Source organism: Cyanistes caeruleus, chromosome 9 (assembly GCF_971803275.1).
Source record: "Cyanistes caeruleus chromosome 9, bCyaCae1.hap1.1, whole genome shotgun sequence".
In the NCBI taxonomy this organism is placed as follows: domain Eukaryota; kingdom Metazoa; phylum Chordata; class Aves; order Passeriformes; family Paridae; genus Cyanistes; species Cyanistes caeruleus.
Genome location: NC_141709.1, coordinates 16,609,791 through 16,628,970, shown reverse-complemented (window position 1 = coordinate 16,628,970; position 19,180 = coordinate 16,609,791). Strand labels below are relative to the sequence as shown.

At 36.9% G+C, this 19,180-nt stretch overlaps 1 protein-coding gene across 6 annotated transcripts in view; it reads right to left on the bottom strand.

Moving 5' to 3' along the window:
* DPYD (dihydropyrimidine dehydrogenase) overlaps positions 1 to 19,180 on the bottom strand; it is a 347,633-nt gene that overhangs the window by 172,374 nt on the left and 156,079 nt on the right. For all 6 annotated transcript variants that reach the window (XM_086842923.1, XM_086842920.1, XM_086842919.1 and 3 more), the window contains exons 9-11: positions 9,977 to 10,084; positions 6,749 to 6,918; positions 4,631 to 4,841 (exon numbers count right to left, since the gene is read on the bottom strand). In XM_086842923.1, the coding sequence (XP_086699049.1) occupies positions 4,631 to 4,841; positions 6,749 to 6,918; positions 9,977 to 10,084 (489 nt within the window). The remainder of the gene's footprint in view (positions 1 to 4,630; positions 4,842 to 6,748; positions 6,919 to 9,976; positions 10,085 to 19,180) is intronic.

Below are 19,180 nucleotides of genomic sequence, written 5' to 3'. Positions count from 1 at the left end.
TGGATATGGGAATGGATATTGGGAATGGGTAACTGGAACTGCTGCACCCACACTAGCTCAGTAAACCTATTTGTAGAGAAAAATCTTATTCCAAATGACTCAGCAGGAAAACTCCTACCTATTTCAGTGAACATATACAAATTTCAGTTTTATATAACAATTGTTTTACAAATCTGGTGACTCAAAGCCAGTTGGTGTGAGGCAGATGCTGTGCTAGCAAGAAGATGCCAGGGCATTCCCAGCTGGGGCATCACAGCCTCTCTTCCTCCCATTTACTCTTTCATTAGATAGTCAAGGCTCCAGTATTCTGAGGTCAAAATTACCCAGTTGTCTGAGCAGGTTCTATGAAGAAACTCAACAGTCCTTCCAAGTTCCAGACCTCCTGGTTTCTGTACCATTTGGAGTTCTATATCTGAGCAAAGGAAAACTTAAATCTTTTTCACTTATGAGGTCAGAGCTCTGAAAACTCTTTTTTCCTTTGTTCCTTAGCAAATTTCTCTCAAACTGTAGAAATAAAAATTAACTATGAGTGGGTTCAAGTATAAAATTGTAAACAACTTGGGAAAAGTTATCTTTACTCTATGTTGAACTGTTCTAGGGAAGCAGTAAGCCTAGGATTTGCTGCTGCAGTTTCCAAGAAAGATAACAGTTGTACTAAAAGTAAAAGCAAAATATCTGAAAGTTGTGACTGATTCCTGGAATTATGAAATAAAGTTTTGCCCTTCAGTCACGATGCAATAGCTAGCTACTACCAACATTTTCATTAAACATATTTTGGTTCACAAATAACTTGCTATTTCTGTGATTTTTTTTACAAAGGCGGTACTTGGATTTTGCTCAGATATTTTTTCATTTCTCTTTATTGCTGTTCCAAGAAAATAAAATAGACATTATCATGCTAAGATTCAGTGTTGTGGTTACATGGGAATTCTTCCTCTTTACTGCTGCCTGCTAAACAGAGTATCAAACTAAGGTTGCCAGTCCCCTATCCTGGCTTAGTTCTTTGTTCTGCACTGAATTTTGTAGTGCATTTTGAGCACTATTTTCCATACTTTCTCTATGGTTCTCCTTGGAAATTCATGAAAACAAATCATAATGACATTTGTTACAAAATTTTGCACTCCAAAAGTATTGATTCCTTTGCTTATCAGAAGGAAATAGATTAGAAAAGGGTTATTTGAAGTTCAGACTTTAAAACCAACGGCACTGCTGTTAAGTAGGATGTAGAGGCTGAACACAGTGTGAGGGAGCACACAGAACTGTGACTGTCTATGTTGAGTAGTTGCAATTAGGAATAGTGACAGAAGGTATTTCAGTAATTCACTGATACATTGTAAGTCTCAAAAATAACAAACTAAGCAAAAAAGCAAGAACCAAGAAGTTCTTCAAGAAGAAGCAAAACATTTTTCTTACTCCATCTGCAGCAGTTGATTTGAACACTTTGTTGGGCTGGCTTTTTACTGGTTTTAATAAAATGGTAACCTTCTTAAAACAGTCTAGAAGGCAACTCCCGTTTCATCTGTAAACAACTCTAGGAGCATAAAATGAAACTAGGAGTCAATTTTTTTTAAGTCAGTGATGCATTTATATGATTCCCAACAAGAGGATGAATACCCACTAGAGGTGTTGCTTAAAAACACAATCAGCATTTCATTTCAACAACAAAAAAAGAAAGACTAAATACCTATTGTGAACACACGGAATCTCAGCTGCAAATTTAACAGTCACCATGCAAGAATAGGAAACATCTTGTTGAAGATAATAGAGTAGAAAAAACTTTCTAACCTATGAGCTATTTCTGCTCAGTCACCCACACACTTATGGCTTCTTATAAAACTTTCAAACATGAGCATCAAGGCTGCCCTGAACACTTTGTTGAACTGGGGCTAAGTCTAATTTTAATCTCTCTGGTTTTGACAGTATTTTCTTTATTCTTTTATCACTAGAAACAGCTTTTGTAGGATATAACCTGCTATCTTAGCCCATACCAATACTGCATTTGCAGTTCCCCAAGGTGCCTTATGAATTAGGTCAATTGATAGAGCTCTTTGTATGAGCAGCAATTAACATGTTTATTCAACCTGCACCTGAGTCACCCTGTCACAGAATAATTGAGATGAGAAGGGCCTTCTGAAGGTTGCCTATTCCATTCCTTTCAAAGTTAGATGAAGTTCCAAGTCAAATCAGCTTGCTCATGGCATTGTTCATGTATTTTGAATGAAACATGGCATTTGAGTACCTCCAGTATTTTCATCTCCATCTTCTGATGGGGAATACCTTAATATTTTCATCTCTTGAATACGGAAGTGTACTTCATTTAGAAAAACCAATCAACCACACAAACAAAAAACCACAACAAAACACTAAGATGATGTTTTGGTGGTGGCTTTTTTTCTTTTTTATTTATCTTTGTTATGTACGCTCAAGTAGTCTGGAGTTTTGGTTGTAATCCAGCTCAGCGGTGAAAAGCAAATTTGATTTTCATTAAGACAGCTTAAAAAAAAAATACTTAAAAGCAGCTAAAATGGTATGTTCAAAATAAGCACTTTATGCACTGAAGTCTTAGCTTCTTTTCACTTTCACAACATCCAAAACAAATGACTTGCATTTTTCCTTTTTATTTGATTGCTCTTCTAACAGCAGTTACACCCAAAATACAGTGTGAAACTGAGGTGTTTTGCTCACCCCCAAAGTAAATGACTCTCTTCTCTCATGATCAGCTCACTGCATGACTGTTCCCCTCCCATTTTATGCTTCTATTTAAAAACCTCTCAACAATTAATTTAGACTGTGAATGCGCCCTAGGAAATACAAGACTAGCACAGTACTTTGGCTAAGCAGCACAGTAAGTTCAATCTTTTAATTGAGGTGATTTTTAATGTGGGAGAAAACAGAATCACTCCGGTATCATGGGGTCTATGAATCACAACAAAATATATTGATTGCATAGGTTAATATTGATTTACCACATGAGATGCTAGAAAACCTTCCAAAAAAACCAAAACACAGGATTTTAAAAACAACAGAAACAAAATTTGCCAAATTTCTCAGTCGATCAATGCCATCATCAGAGTAGTTAATGAACCTCTTTAAAAAAATCTTTAAAAATCTGTTTAAAAAAAAAATCTTAAATCTTCTTCTTCTTGCTTCCTGGAGGTTAGACTGAGCCCTGAAATATGACCCACACAAATGCCAGAGTCTTTCCACAGCAATACAGCCCCAAGAGGAACGGGAGTCTGTTCTCTCCTGTGCCCTGCAGAGCAGGAGGCAGCGGTGTGCCAGCCCTGAGTAATGAGCACTGTAAATAGCTGGGTGCAGTCACTGTCCAGAAACAGCCAAGGATGCACAAAACTACCCCAAAGTAGCACACACAAGATAGGATTGCTCCTGATATTCACTTCACATGTTCCTTGAAAGACCAGGCTGATCCTTCTTTTTAGTGTAGGAGAGGGTTGACTTTTCTGATGTTTGCATGATAATTTACCATTCTATACAACTGGATGTTGAACAGGGAGTGCCGAGTACATTATGCAGGTTTAGAGCCTGCTTACATCACTTACAATTTACCATTTTCCTTGATTGCAATGATTCACAAAAATACATTACGCTAAGAAACTTTGAATACCAAATTTTCTGGTCTTGTGCAATCTGAGGCACTTGGCAAGTCCTCTGTCAGAGCATTTATTCCCAAAGGACCACAATGACATGTCATGGGTAAATTGGCTGGCATGACCATGCCCTGGAGAGGCAGGCACATTGTTCACTAAGGCTTTCAGAACTTGCTAAGCTCCATGCTGAAGACCTTCTCATTTTATCAGTGTGTCTACTGCTGAGTCAGTGTTTCTAACTTCTGAGGCACATTCAGTGTATGTACCTGAACTCCTGAAGTCTAAGCTAGTGTCAGAGGAGAGCAGAATAAATGCTGCTCAGTTCCCATGTATTCATGGTATTCACTGTATTCATGTTCATCCCTCCGCTAAATGCAGATAATTCATCCAATCTCTGAAATGTCATCAATTTCTGTACCTTTAATATATTCATTAATAATTGATAATTAATAATTATATTAATTAATAATTTCTGTATCTTTAATACAGAATTAAGTACTTGCTAATTTTGAAGACTAAACCTTGTCAAGTGCAACTAAGAAATACTGTGTAAGAGGGAAGTCACAGTTCTCTTGTATATGCACAAGAAATAAGTAATACCCAGACCAGCTGAACCAGAATAATGGATGTTTCAATGCCTGTTTAATTTGCTCGATTTTTTTTAAAAAAAGATATTTCAGAGATCAGATCAGTTCAGCCTAAAGATGTAATATAATGAGTTTCTCTAGAGTTAATTAATGAGACCAGAACAAATTCCCAAGAGTTTCTTAGAGATCCAAATTGCACTGACAAAAAAACATATGCTGAGGACCTGTACTTCTATGCTGAGCTCCAGCTCTATGTAGCAACATGCAGAGAACTGCCTGGTTACCAGACCCCCAAGTCTTTTCCTAAAAGGTGTACCTGAAGGACAAACTCCTGTAAGAGGACTGGCAGTCACAAGCTGAGTAACCTCCAGAAGACCCATTTCACAAATGTCTGCAGCTAAAAGAACAATCTGTATTCGCAGTAGTCAGGGTTACCTTTATTGTCACTTAAAATGGAGCCGAAGGCACTGATCACCACATCGGCTTTCAGACGGACAACCTGATCCTCATCTTCTTTCCAGCTTCCATCGCTGTCTTGCTCAGTTCGAACAAATTCCATGGCAACAATTTGTCCACCTTTAAGAACAACTTTCCGAGGAGAGAGGAAAGGCAGAAATTCACACTTCTCTTCCTTTGCAAGTTCCATCTGTACAGTAGAAGCAATAAAATATGTAACTTTAACATGCTGCATTTTCATGGAGAAAAACCCCAAACAAACCAAGCAGAAAACATTTTTTGACTCAAGATGTTACCATGGATTCTTCTATAGTACAAATCAGCTGTGTCCAGTATGCAGACACTCATCTTACTGTCAGCTTCAGAGACTCTCATGCTATCAAATCAAGCAGTGGCAGTAGGTAAATTTTCAAGGCAAATATTTCTCCAATATACTTTCTTATTTTTCCATTATTTTGAATATTTTTAACTTCTTTGAGGGCAAAAGATTTCTCTTATATAAATATCTGTATCTTTTAAAAAGTGGCCTAGTATTAACTTAGCCCATGTCCTGATTTGCATTTACTATGATTTTAAGATTTTATTAAATGCTGACTACCATGTACAAGCAAGAGATTTCTGAGTAACAATCCAGATCTTCTGAATCTCTGCTGTGGTAAAACTGCTTGAGTCAATTGTCTTCAGAATTTGACTGTCTGTATTTAGGCAACTTTTTTGAATATGTATCTCTCATCTGACATGATTCTTATTAATTGAAGCTACTTTTATTTTATTGTTTTCAAGGCCCACTGCACGATTGGATGAGTACAAACATTGACAAATTCAGAAATTTACCCAGGCTTATACAGAAGATTTGGGTTCAGACTATAGTAAGAACCTGAATAGCACGAGTCTGTGCAATGGCTTCAGTAATCTCGTGTCTAGAACTCTTGGCTGAAGTGCAATGGAAGCAAATCATGCACCAAGAAATCCTCTATGACTTTATCTGCAGCTCCATTCCCCTTCTGGAAGATCTAAGGTGCCCACCTTGTTGAAACAGACAACCAAACTGCCATAAATCTCATGATAAAGCTGCATTAGGTGGTGTGCTACTCTCGGGTATATAGAAGTGTAATGTACCAAATAAATGAAACAGAAAAAGACCACCAAAATAAGAGAAAATAATTTGAAAAACCCTCCTGCAGTACATACAAATTGAGGAAGCAGAATAATTTCAAAATGTGCAGATGACTTGATAAATGCCGAAGTACAAAGCCAAACTAAAAACCAAACTGAATGCTGAAATATGGGATGAATAACAGTGCTTGGAAGCCAAAATCACTGTAAGTAATTGAGGGAAGGGGAAGAGAGGAGAGGAGGAGGAGGAGAGAGGGAAGGGGAAGGGGAAGGGGAAGGGGAAGGGGAAGGGGAAAAGGAAAAGGGGAAGGGGAAGGGGAAGGGGAAGGGGAAGGGGAAGGGGAAGGGGAAGGGGAAGGGGAAAAGGAAAAGGAAAAGGAAAAGGAAAAGGAAAAGGAAAAGGAAAAGGAAAAGGAAAAGGAAAAGGAAAAGGAAAAGGAAAAGGAAAAGGAAAAGGAAAAGGAAAAGGAAAAGGAAAAGGAAAAGGAAAAGGAAAAGGAAAAGGAAAAGGAAAAGGAAAAGGAAAAGGAAAAGGAAAAGGAAAAGGAAAAGGAAAAGGAAAAGGAAAAGGAAAAGCCTTTTATAGGCTCACAAGGCAATGCCAGAATCACTGAGATTCCTTAAACAACACCCAGAAGGTATTCTAAGATCTAATAATGATCTGAAGGGCCACCTACAATACTCTAATGGCTGTTTGATTACAAGATTGAAACTTTTAGTTCATTTCCTAGCTTACAAGAAATTCTATCCCCTTCTTGCAAATACATCTATCTCTCTGACTTGTCAGGAAACAGATACAGTAGTGGAAAATTATTTAAATACAGAGTATACAAAGTGTGCCTCAGATCTTTAATCAACATTTTAAGAGCATTTTTCTAAACAAAACCTTTAGCAGATGTCTGTTAAGTGCCTATAGCACACTTTTAGGCTACATAGAAAAAACTAAACTGCCTTCTCAGAAATGCTGCTATTCAATTTTACCTCTTCTGGGACAGCCCTGATATGAGTGAATCCCTTTCTGAAGACCACAAACACACGACGAGCTCCGCAGCGCAGAGCAGATGTTGCACAGTCAAAAGCAGTGTCTCCTGCCCCGAGTACAATCACAGTTCCATGTATTGATGGCAACGGAGAGTGACAGGCACACATCCCTGAAAGATAAAAGGAAAACCCCATTTTCAAGTAGAGAAACCATTTCTGCATGACAGCTCAAAAGGTACTTGTACTCAAAGCAGTGTAAAATTGCATCTTACAGTTTTCAAGCTTGGAGTGTCACTATCAAATTATTCTGCTCCAGTGAAAGACAGTTTTATTCCCCCTTTTAAGATATGCTCATATACATAATTTCATAGTCAGTACTCTAAGCAGCTGCATCTTTCTATTGAGAAATAATTCAAATGACAACATGTTTGTAGGATTGTGGGTCCTGTCAGGTTGAAGCTAGAATTGTGAGATCTTTTTATTCAAAAAGTTTCTCTCTGATCAGATTCATTATCCTTCCAGCTAAAAAAAAGCCAAAACAAAACAAAAAAAACCCCCCAAAATCGAACAAAACAAGAGAAAAAAAATTAGTTGTTGATAGTTATAGTTTTGTGTAATACTATACCAACATCAGTGCCCAGAGATTTCTATAAAGCACTGACACTGTTCTGGATGTGACATGATTCTCTGAGGCTATTCATCAGCTGAACATGAAGAAAAAGAATATTGTTACAGTAATTCCTAGTTCTTCCACCAGAAGAAAATCTACAGTCATTTTCTATAAATCATTTGTAAAATGTTACATGGAGAAAATGACAATATTATCTGCTTGTCATCTACAGCTTGTATTTGATGATTCAATTAAACAAGAAATAGTTAAGTAAAACTGAACTGTGTCTGTTCCCTGAAAGAGACTGCACTTCATCACATTTAAGTACAATTAATTGTTGATTAGGAAAATGGTTGTGACTTGAAAAATAATGACAAAACTAATACAAAGCTATACTCTCACTGAGTCCAGGACAGTTCCAGTCAGGAGGCACTAAGCTGGCCATTTACCTATTGTACTTTAACTCAAGTATCCGATTATAGCAGATTTTCACATGTAATTGTGGAACACAAGTATTATTCAAGTAAACAATCTTTTCCATTTAGAAATACAAACACAGTGAGAAACAACATCATAATACACCTATTCTCTCTCCATTTGAAAAATGCTTATTGTACGACAATTGCTGTAATTTCTCCCTATCCATGTATGTGCCATCATATTTACTATTTATTTAATAGGATTCTTAGTCTAAAATTCTCTCTAAACTTTTCTCATGTATTTTTAATGAACTTAACACTTCACACAGATTGAGCAGTGGAAAAAGCACAAGTGAAGCAGGGGGCTGGCAGCTCAGGTGGCCATTAGAGTATGAGCTGAGAAGGGATCAGTCAGAGCAGCCCACTTTGCTCTTGGGAACACACTCCTAAGGTAAATTCACAGCTATGTATTTGCAAGGGGAAACCCTTTTGGAGGAAAGTATATTAACAAGTGGCATTCAGAATTAATAAGCAGGCAGAATATATATTTTACTATGAATAAGTCTATTATTTCTATTATTTAGACAACTGTCACAGTGAAAAAAGGAGGATAGAGTAGGATGCAGTAGGTGTATATTTTATTTTAAAATTCCATTCTGTAGAGAGCAAAAGGTGGCTATAGCTACAGACAGACACCGGGAAAATTAAGTAAAAGAGACCATGTTAATTAACAAACACCAAAGAGCTATCCATTACTGTCAATCAGAAAAGGTTAGTTCTTCCAAGTTCATCCTTTTCCCATTGTAGACTTAATATTAAAAAACCACATTATCACACATGCTAGCAAATCAAGAGGACTTCTCCACAATACTTTGAAATACACAGATCACAGTATACAGATCCTCATGCAGGCAGGTGACTTACAGTACACAACTGCTACATATCTTCTCAGAAGTCTACCAAGTATTGTAAGTCAAATTGTTTCAAGAGAGGATTGCTCTGCAGGACTTACTTTTTCTTTATTTATCTACGAATGTGTTGCACTGCATATTCTAAATCTGTTTTCTTTTTAAACATCTCTGTCTTCAAAAAGAAAACCCAAAAGCTCACCTTTTTATCTCAAATCATTTAAGATTCCTTTAAGAAAACAGACAGAAATAAGCATTTGATGAAAACAGCAAAGAGATGGGACAGTTGGAATGCAGAATTTCATTTCCAAAATATTTTGCATCAAATGTGGTAATAAACTTTACTTTTATAAGCAGAATAATCTGCCACAGAATATAAATTCCTCAAAAGTGTTTAAGAAAAATCTACTAAATTAGCAGGCAATCCTATATGATGCTAAAAGAAATTTCTGAATGCTGAAATGAAAATCAGTTTGTAGATAAAATGAGCTATATTAAGTCATATATAAAATACCACATTCTGTCCTAAATAAAAACTGTACATTAATTTCTTTTTTATCTGGGAAATTTAAACCATGAAGAAATGTGGCATAGAAATCACATACTTTGGGCTTATGAGTTCATATTCAGGGACACTGAAAGCATCTGTACTCCTTAGGGAGCAAATGCAGCTATCTCTGTGCTCAAAGGAAAACGTGAAACCATAAAACAAGACTGCATTTGGTGCCTATGAACTCAGCACTTTCTTATTAACTGCTCTCATACTCCTGTTGTTCTGGGTCTTAGACTGTAAGACTTGGGTAAGGAACTAGTGCTGATTTAAATGTGCCTGCAAAACCAGCAGCATGCAATTTGGGATCAAGTAAAAGAATTTATCAACAATCGAAAAATCAGCTGCTTATATAAATCAGAAACACCTTTTGTAATATCAGATTTTTTTCAGACCATCTTATACACAATATTTTTATGAAGATATTTTATACAAAGGAGAAGCTTTTGTCATCTTTTGACTATAATCCAAAATAGCAAATGTAACTTATAAGGGAAAATTATTTGCTATAAATTTAGATTTGCACATATGATTATTGAGTTTATAATCTCTGGGTCTAACTTTCCTGACCAATGCTCCTGAGCTTGCCACACACCAAGAAAAAACCCTGTCCCAGATATATTCAGGGTATATTCAGATATTGTAACTGGATGTGCTGCTTGGTAGGAAGAGAGTTCTATATAACAGCAACTGCTAATGACTTACTGAATGTGATTACAAAAAGAACATAGTATCACACACCTGGTTTACTTGCCATTGCTACCAAAGGTAAGAAGTCTTTAGATGTGTAGAATCCTTGATTCATTCTCAGTCCTTGGAATATACTGTCTCTGTTTGGTTCTGGCAAACCTGAAACAGATATTTTGTGGCACATCAGAATTACACAGGAAATTTTAGCGACCAACGTATATTTTGAATTACACACATATTCTCTAAAACATCGTCAATACAAGCACTTTTACAAACCCTCAGATGTCTCCAAAAGTAGACTGCAAAGGATCACATTTGTAGTCTGCAGCTTATATAACTGGTGATTGTTTAATAGCACAGGCACTTGAAAATCAGGTTTCTCGACAATGTGTGTACTTGTATAATTCATAACAAAACCAGTGCAGGGGAAGGGATTAGAGAGAACACAGTGCAAAAGCAGATAATACAAATGAGGCAGTAACAAACAGCTTAACTGATGAGGGGAAGAGGAGAAATGGCAGTGCTCTAGGTCTCATCTCTGAGTATTTGTATGCCATCATTTTTTTGCCATTCTTGATTATTTTTTCCAAACTTTGAAGTCCAGATTGGCTGACATTTATTCCTAGTTATTAAAAGCACACACTTACACAGAATCTGTAGGATACAGACAAGGATTTACTTCAGTTAAAAGAAAGCAGCAAAAAGCATCTTCCAATTACCAAAGAGCATCATCTGATTTTGGTGTGAATGGTTGGACAGCACAAAAGCCAACCCAGCTGACACACCAGTTGAGCCATTTTATTCATGCAAATGCAATCAGGGTATTTTCAACAGTCTCAACTTTCATATTTACATCTAAAACCCCATAATATTATCAAAAGTATGCTAATTAATAATTACATATTGAAATGGAGTAAATGTCAACAATTTTTCTAAGAAAACACACTAGCACTGAGGAATCCTCGGAGCAAGCAGGAAGAACCACAGCATACAAAGCAATCTGTGTTCCCTCCTCTCTCAGGCATGGGTGGCAGCAGACGAATATTACTCCTCTTTGAGACATACTGCTCTGGAAAACCCTAATAACACAATTTTAGCATCTACAATAATGCAGAATTTCACGATGAAGAGCACTTTTCTAAATAGGGAAGCTTAGGGGTCTTTTTATATTAATTAAGCAACAAAAATTGATCTCATTACAGCATATGACCAGAACTACATAATGAGAAAACTTAGTACTTCTTCATGAGTTACCTATATGGAGGAAGTTTTTTGAACCTCTAGAACTCTGAATGAAGTTACTATAATTCTAGAAAAATGCAATAAATTTTTAGATTTATTAGTTTCAATGAAGCAAAACAAAATATACTCTAAGTGAATTCAAAATGCTTACAAGCCATAAAGCAAATTAAAAAATCTTGAAATTGACTCAGTTGCTGCACACCCACTTTGAAACCAACACTTATCTATAGTTGGATATTGAGAAAAATAAGGTTAAAAAATACTAGCACGTCCTGAACTTCAAGACCTCTGAATGCTGTACTTTCTGGGTAGACTGGAATTTTAGCTAATGAATAATGAATAATGGATAGCTTAAGAGGCTGCCAGAAATACTTAGTACTATTGAAAGTAGTATATGTAAAATGCATTAAAGAAACTATTTTTAAAAAGGCATAGATTTTCCTTTAAGTATATATTGCAAAATCATCTATGGCAAGAAGAGTACCTCAGCAAAAGCTCTCAGTGACTGCCTGCAGGCAGAGGACAGAGTAATGCAACCATTTCTATTGAGATATCCATAAACCAACTCAGAGGCCTCAGTTTACTCTTGGGAGAAATACTCTTATCATTAGTGGGATGTGCAGCCTGCATTAAAGGTAATTTCCTTTCTACCTAATATGTATCTCCATTCAAACCCAAAGAGAATCCCTCAAAATATTTTTCCCCACATACTTTTTGCTGCTTTTATCATCTCCTAAGGAAAACTATTTGGTCTCTAACAGCATCAGTACTTTAGCTCCCATAGGCTTAATAAAGCATGTAATAAAGGAAGTGTTGCAATGTTCTTTGTCTAGGTTCATCACTTGTTTGGCATCACTGAAATCAAAGGATTTGGATTAAGAATGCATTGGGTTCAATAATGTTTAGCCTGGCTGATATGACCAAACAACTGCCAAAGAGGTAGTCAATAATACATGGCATTATCTGCTATTTATTTTACTATTTTCATTTTGCTGAAAACTCTGTGAAAACCAATTTTGTGATATTTACATTTGAAGGAAATGTAGGAGATTTTTTCTTTTATACTTATAAACATTTAGCAGAGATTGAAGCTCTTTGCTAAGCACCTGCTGGAAGTTGTATTGTACTGGCTTCTGATGCATCTCCTTTTGCTGTTTAGTATTTACTATTGTTATGACTGCATTTACTTTTGTTAAAATAGAGGCATTTAGTACTTCTTCAAGCCACTAGGCAAGCTAAGAAAGAAGCAGACAGAGGCAGGCAGAGAAAGAGATCAAGAACAGATAAGATTCACTTTAGAGACACCATTTCATAATAAACAACCACCCCACAGAAGTATACTTTACAGAGAGATCAAATATTGATAAATAGCCAACAGCCTCTTGGGAGAGAGAATATTTAACAAAAAAATAGCTGTAGAGGGAAAAATCCAGTTTTGAGCATTTTAGAGAAGAAATAAAATTTAAAAAAACCCAGTCACCTATGAAAGACACAATTTAGGTCAAAATAATGAACCGTGAGAAATACTCTTTGAAGATAAATCAGAGAGATCTTTTAGAAAAAGGGAATTCACACACCAGTACAAAATAGCCAGGAGCCACCCAAGAAAAAAATGCTTAGAAAAATGTAAGGTGTTTTCTCTAGCTTTTAGGCTGAAGCCAAGTAAGTCACTTCTCTGTTCTCCAAATCCGCTTGCAAGCCGTCTAAAAAGATTTTTTGAATTTATTATTAGGTATTTAATGTTCTGAAACAATCTATCACTATCCCACATCTCCCATCTTTAAATAATCTGCATCAAAATCTAGTGATAACAACGATTTCCTTCCCCTGCACTGAAGAACAACTCTTTGGAAGGGCAAGCAAGAGGAGGCAGATAGAAAAGCAGCTCCCCTGGTGCTGTTTGGGTGGCATCTGCACACCCTCAGAGCACACAGGCACCCACAAGCAGAGGACTATGCTGAGCCCCTCATCTTCTGCAGCCTCAGCTCCTTTGCTTGCTGATGCCAGGGAACAGGCTTCTGAAGCAACTGATATCCAAACCACGCAATGAAGCCTCATGGGCTGTGGAAAACTGCATTTACTAAGAATAGAGAAAGTAGAAACATTGTGAAAATAACAGCTTGCATGACAGATCTAGTTCAGCTTTGCAAAATCTAACCTAGACGGTCCCAGTCTGGCTCAGGTGCAGCACAGAAAGCAATTCATCTTGTTTCCTGACCCTCTGGTTTGCTGTGCTCTGCCTTCCATCTCCAGATGTTCCAGCTATCTCTGAGCAGTATCTCCTACTACTCTCTTTGCTTCTTCTCTCCATTTGGACCCCAAAACTCCTTCTCCAGTGTGCAATTCCTCAGCACCAAAGCCTCTCTCATGTATGACACACCATATACTTTCCGAAGTCCTACCCACTGTAATAGTGGTTTTGGAAAACACAGACTAACTTCCTATTTTTATATCCTTTATATATATATATAAATATATATACATTAATATAAATATATATGTGCACATATGTATTAGCAAAAATACATATGCTTCCTATTAAGATCCTATACTCTCTGTTCTCACAGTACTGATGCATATAAATTTTCTTCATGCACAGTCTCAAGTCCATAGTTTCCTTTGAAAGAAAAGTTAGGTACAATTCCCTAGTCCAGTTGAGATAGGAATTGCTAAATGATTGGAGTAAATTTGTGAGATGTACAAGGCAATGTAGCAGAGTGATGCATAGACAGTGTAGGGGATTGGCTTGCAGAGCAGGGCACCAAGTCCACCTGGCTGCTGCACCAAATAAATCCAGGCATGTCAATACATCAATCAGCTAAGTCTGCCACTACTGTAACTATGAGCCTGATACAGAAAGGGAAACTAAAGCAAGTACAGGCACTGCATATCTATCTCCTATTTTGATCAAATCCCCTCTCCCCAGCAACAGCTATGCTTCTCAGCCTGAACTTACTGTTTGGATTACTTAAATCTGACATGGCTGGGCAAATTTGCAGTTTCAAATAAACTTCTCAACCGATCTTAATAACTGACACACAAAATAAGCTCTCATCCTTGATAAGGGTCAAATGTAGCTTTCACTGGCAGCTGACTAAAAACACATCTCCAGACAAAAAAATAAAATGGAGCTGAAAGTGAAGAGTAAATATATAGGAGCCTACAGAGACAAAACTAAATAGAGAGTTATTTTTTGCTCATTTTCCTCACATCAAACACTGAAAAAGTTTGTCACCTTCATTTTTAATTGTGATAATACTGAATTTTACTGGTGGATGTAATCTGTGTTTGAAAATACCAAGAGCTACTTTTTAAAAATGAAGACACTTGTATGTTTTTTATATTGAATCTTTCAAATTTGTTTTGAAATGACATTGCACTCATAACTTTATCCAAATTCAAGCAAAAAGAAACAAAATGTGATTTACTGGCTATGCATTCCTTTTTCCCTTTTCTAACTTTCAAAACAAGGAAGCCAAAAATCAAACCTCATTCACCAATTTATGGATTATTTTTTTAATGTTCTCTTGCCTTACACATCTGGAGCTAGAAAGTTAGAGGGCAAGGACATCTTTCCATCTTTATACCATCTCCATGCTTCTATTTAAGAGTTAAACCAGATTCTTCAAAACCACGTTTACCAGGAAAATTCTTCTGTCCTTCACAGTCTCCATTACAATAAATCCTAAGACTGGGTGGAATGCCTTTTACTGAGAATGAGGAGAAAAATCCATGAAACCCGTACAAAACTGGAGAGAAGAAACATGGGATTGATTTTCTGCATATCTGCTCTGGTGGCAATGCAAATCTTCTGAAATAATATCCAAGAAGTCAAGCCCAGACAAGCTGAGCCCCACCTTGCTACTCAGCATCTTGAGCACAGTCTGGCAAGGAGGCAGCACAGATTCTGCAGCAGTAGTTCTGCACCTCTGGCCAGGAGAAAGCTGTGCCCCTTCATGTGTCCTGGGGAAGGGGCCATGGAAAGCTGATGGGTAGAGACTGATGTGAATGTTGCAGAGGAAGCAACATTTTCTGGTTAATTATTTTTGTTGACAAAGTTTGTTTATATTTTTTGTTTCATTTTTCTTGAAAGGATATGCTAAAGTAGATACAGAGCTAAGGTAATTTCCCTCAGAAGGTAATTTCTAAATCCACTTGTCTTCTGAAAGAGTCCATTTGAACAGAAAAACAGCATTTTGCCCCATGTCCCTGCCTTCTTACACACCAAGTGTTCCAACTTGCTCCTTGTGTGCCCATACAAAAATATTTCAGATGTAGCACATCTGATGACATTTCACACTTGCCCAGAGACTTGCAGCTACAGGTACCATATGGTTAGAGTGTGACTACAAAGGGACATGGGATACTGTAAAAGCCAAGCATATAAGCACTACTTTAATATTTCTGAATGCTCTGATCTTCTTGAACAAGTCTCTTTTGTGGGCTGGGGAACTGGAGATCAAAATCTCTACATTTAAAGTAGTTTTATTTAATGTCACACAATTCATGCTATGTATAAATTGGACCATGAGTTTTAAATATGTTATTTTCTTGAATGATAACACTGAAACTGTAAACTTTCATAACTGTCAAATTTATAGTTTTAGCCAGACATGATAGAAAGTACTTCTATGCAGTGGGATATGCTCTATGCAACCTATTTGTATCTAAGAAGCCGCATTCACTCATATCCATACTGCTAACTGCTGTCCATGGGTCAATACTGCACAATTTAGAAATGAACTACATAATCCATACATAATCCAAATACAGTACTTAAGCTGTGCCCCACAGCTGGTTATACTAAACTCACCACTACAGCTCATGCTATGACATGCACCCAGCACAGAACAACCACTGGAATCTGGGGAGTAACTTTCTCTACATTTTTAAAGGTTTGATACTGGGCATCTGGTCTTTCAGAAAAGTTGCAAATGCTCTGAAAGTGCTCAGCTTTTCTCAAGGTCAGTCCATTAGTGATTAGCACTTCAGTAAATACTTTTGAGGCTCATATTTGTAAAGAATCTCATTTTGCTGGAGATTGTTTTTTATGGGGACAGCTTTCTTACTTCCTGTTGTGACGTTCAGTAGAGTATGTTTTCTAGGTGGTTGATTTTTTTTTTGTTTGATATGTATGTCGATGGAGATAAGTGTTTTAATTACTTTTTTAATGTCTATGCTTTTGTATTTTCTCCCTCTCTCCCTTTATTTCCTGCTGTTGAGATTACTGCCTCATCTCCACAGCAGGTGGCTCCTTCAAATTTGTTTTCTCTGTAAGCCTGGTAGATTAATTTTGTAATATAACTCCTTTTCTGTAGTTTTTATTAATGATTTATCTTCTTTGGAAGAGGTGTGCTTGCAAGGTTTTTAGGAGTTATTCCCCAACGATGGCTAAAGGCCTCATTTATAAAAAATTAAAAGTAAAGGGAAAAAAGTAAAAGAACTACACTAGGGTTAGCCTATTCTTACCCTCAAGTTAGAATGAACAGTGTGTACAGCATATGTGAAAATGCCTTTCACATCTACCAGCACGAGCCACATACAATTGCTGCAGTGCATCCTAAATTGAACAGCCATATCCCTACCATGGCTTTTTAAAACATCTGAATAAGTAGCTGAACCTGGAAGCAATGCAGTCTGTAGGTCTCACACCTTACTTTGTTGCTAAATTAGACACAGAGACAAGTATCTGAACTCCTGCAAATAGTAAAGAAATAATAGGAGTTAAGGAGTCAGATCATTTAGATCTAAATTTGTTCTTATAATAAAATTTCTCTTTGAGTATCAATTGTCCAAGCCCAGTTTAGAGGCAGCCAAAATTCACACATCAGAAAGTACAGATGGGAACAACACGCAGAGTTCAGAATCAACCCCTGTGAGCGATGGAAATGAGGATTATGACAATGCAATCAGTGTTGTCTGCCAGGGCATGGAATACAAAACACTGCAGCCTTGTGGTCTGCCCTCACCACATTTAGTGATCCCATGATCAGATCAGGCTGACATCTAATGTCGACCAAAGTGTCTGAAGGTGAACTATAACTCATTAGGCACATCAGATATAGACCCTACCCCTCACTTGATTTTATAGTAATCAGTCCAGCCTCACTCAAGGCTTCAGTGTACCCTCTACAGCCTGCCTCTAGTCTTAATTCCTGTTTCTAATTTTATTATGGTCAACTTATGGGACCCGTGCTTTGGATTTTAATGGGGCAACACTCAAGTATGACTAAAATATTGTACTTTAATGAAAAACATCAGTGTTCCAAGATAATAAAACAAAGACCTGGAGAAATTATGTAATACCTTTTCAAATCTCAATATCTGGCTATTCATTTAAGCACCACGAATATTTTTAACTCAACATTTTGAGCCCTTGTTCTCTAAAAGCACTCTTTTAAAATGCTTACTTCAGAACTGAAGCATACAGTACCACTAAGTGTTTTTAAAACGTAATTCTTTAAAGGACACACTAGAAGAAGTGATACTAGGTTGTACACACATATACAGATTTCTAAATTAAGAAACAGATGGTAATTCTAGCCTTTCTTCTGTGTTTGGAAACTGATGCTTAATGTTCCCCATATTTGAAGTAATCAAGTTGAGGATGTTAGGAAGTTAGCTGGTAGCCCTGGTGAATGAACTTGCTGAAATGTGAAGATCACTAGGAAGCAAACCTTATCACAGAGAAGGATGAATGCAGATGTCTGCTTACCTTCCCTCTGGTTCTGTTCTGCCTGGTGTTGTTTATTGCAGGACTTAAAGCACTGAAACAGTTTGCTATGAATCTTGATTTGTAGAACATAAGAGTTCTGTAAATTGTAATACAGAGTAACTGAAGAAACATCTGCTGTAAAAAATAAAGTGGAATATTGCTGCAAACCTTTCTTAAGTCATCTTGGCAACATTTATTATACTGGCGACAAATTTGAAAAGGTCACTAGTGAAAATGCATTTAGCAGTCTGAGTCCAATCCATCTCTACCACAAGAATGTATCACTCCACCCAGAAGCAGAGCTTTCTCCAGTCTGCTTACAATAGAGCTAAACTGGATTCTAGTCCTGACTGGAATTTGGTCACTTCCCACCATGGACTTGAGCTGCCATTTTTCAGGAGTATTCTTGAACCAGGAAGGCTGAAGTTTCAGATCTGACATACTGATGTTGTCAGTTCCTTTCCTTCTTCCTTCTACAAGTTTGTTTCTAGCAGTAACCTGCCAAAGGAAAGACAGGGGAGCTGTGTTTCCTCCAGACACCAGCCAGATAATATTTGCCAGTGTGATATGCTGCACCATTCTAGAGGAACAGAAACTGGTGCCAGTTCTTACTTGTGTTCTGTAAACAGTGCTGAGTGGCCACAAAGCAAGATCACCTCCTCAGGGACTGCCTATCAGTAGCCTGAAGGACACAAAAAAATCTATTATCTCAGAAACCATATATCACAGTAAAGTGATTTTTTCCAGTACAGAAAATCCAAATATATGGAAGTGAAAGCAAAACAAACGGGATTGTGAGACTAGGAGTAACAGAGTCCTGAAAAGAAAGCAGAAAACACTACCCTACCTGTTTGCAATGGACACAATATCTTTCCCCAAGTAGATTCATTATAACTTAACTGTCCAATATGTCATGCTTATAAGCAGTCACGCTGGTATATTGAAATAATCTAAGCAAGTGAAAATTATAAAGGGAAAATTAAATGTTAGCATAGAAAAGATCTCTTCATATTAATTTTTCATTTCAAAACATGGGAAACAAATCTTGAAAAGCTAGATCAATAGAAGCTACATACAATAAATACACAGGGAATGGATAAAATGAGAGCAAAAGTAATGATAAACATTCACAAAGAAAAAACCACAAATACTTAGTTGGCATCATGAAGAAAAATAAATACTAAGCCTCTACACTATCGCAAAGCAACAGCTGAAAAACATCCATCAAAGACAGTAAATTCATTCTGTAGAAATATATAAGGAATAATTAAGTCATTAATATTCTGGAATCACACCTT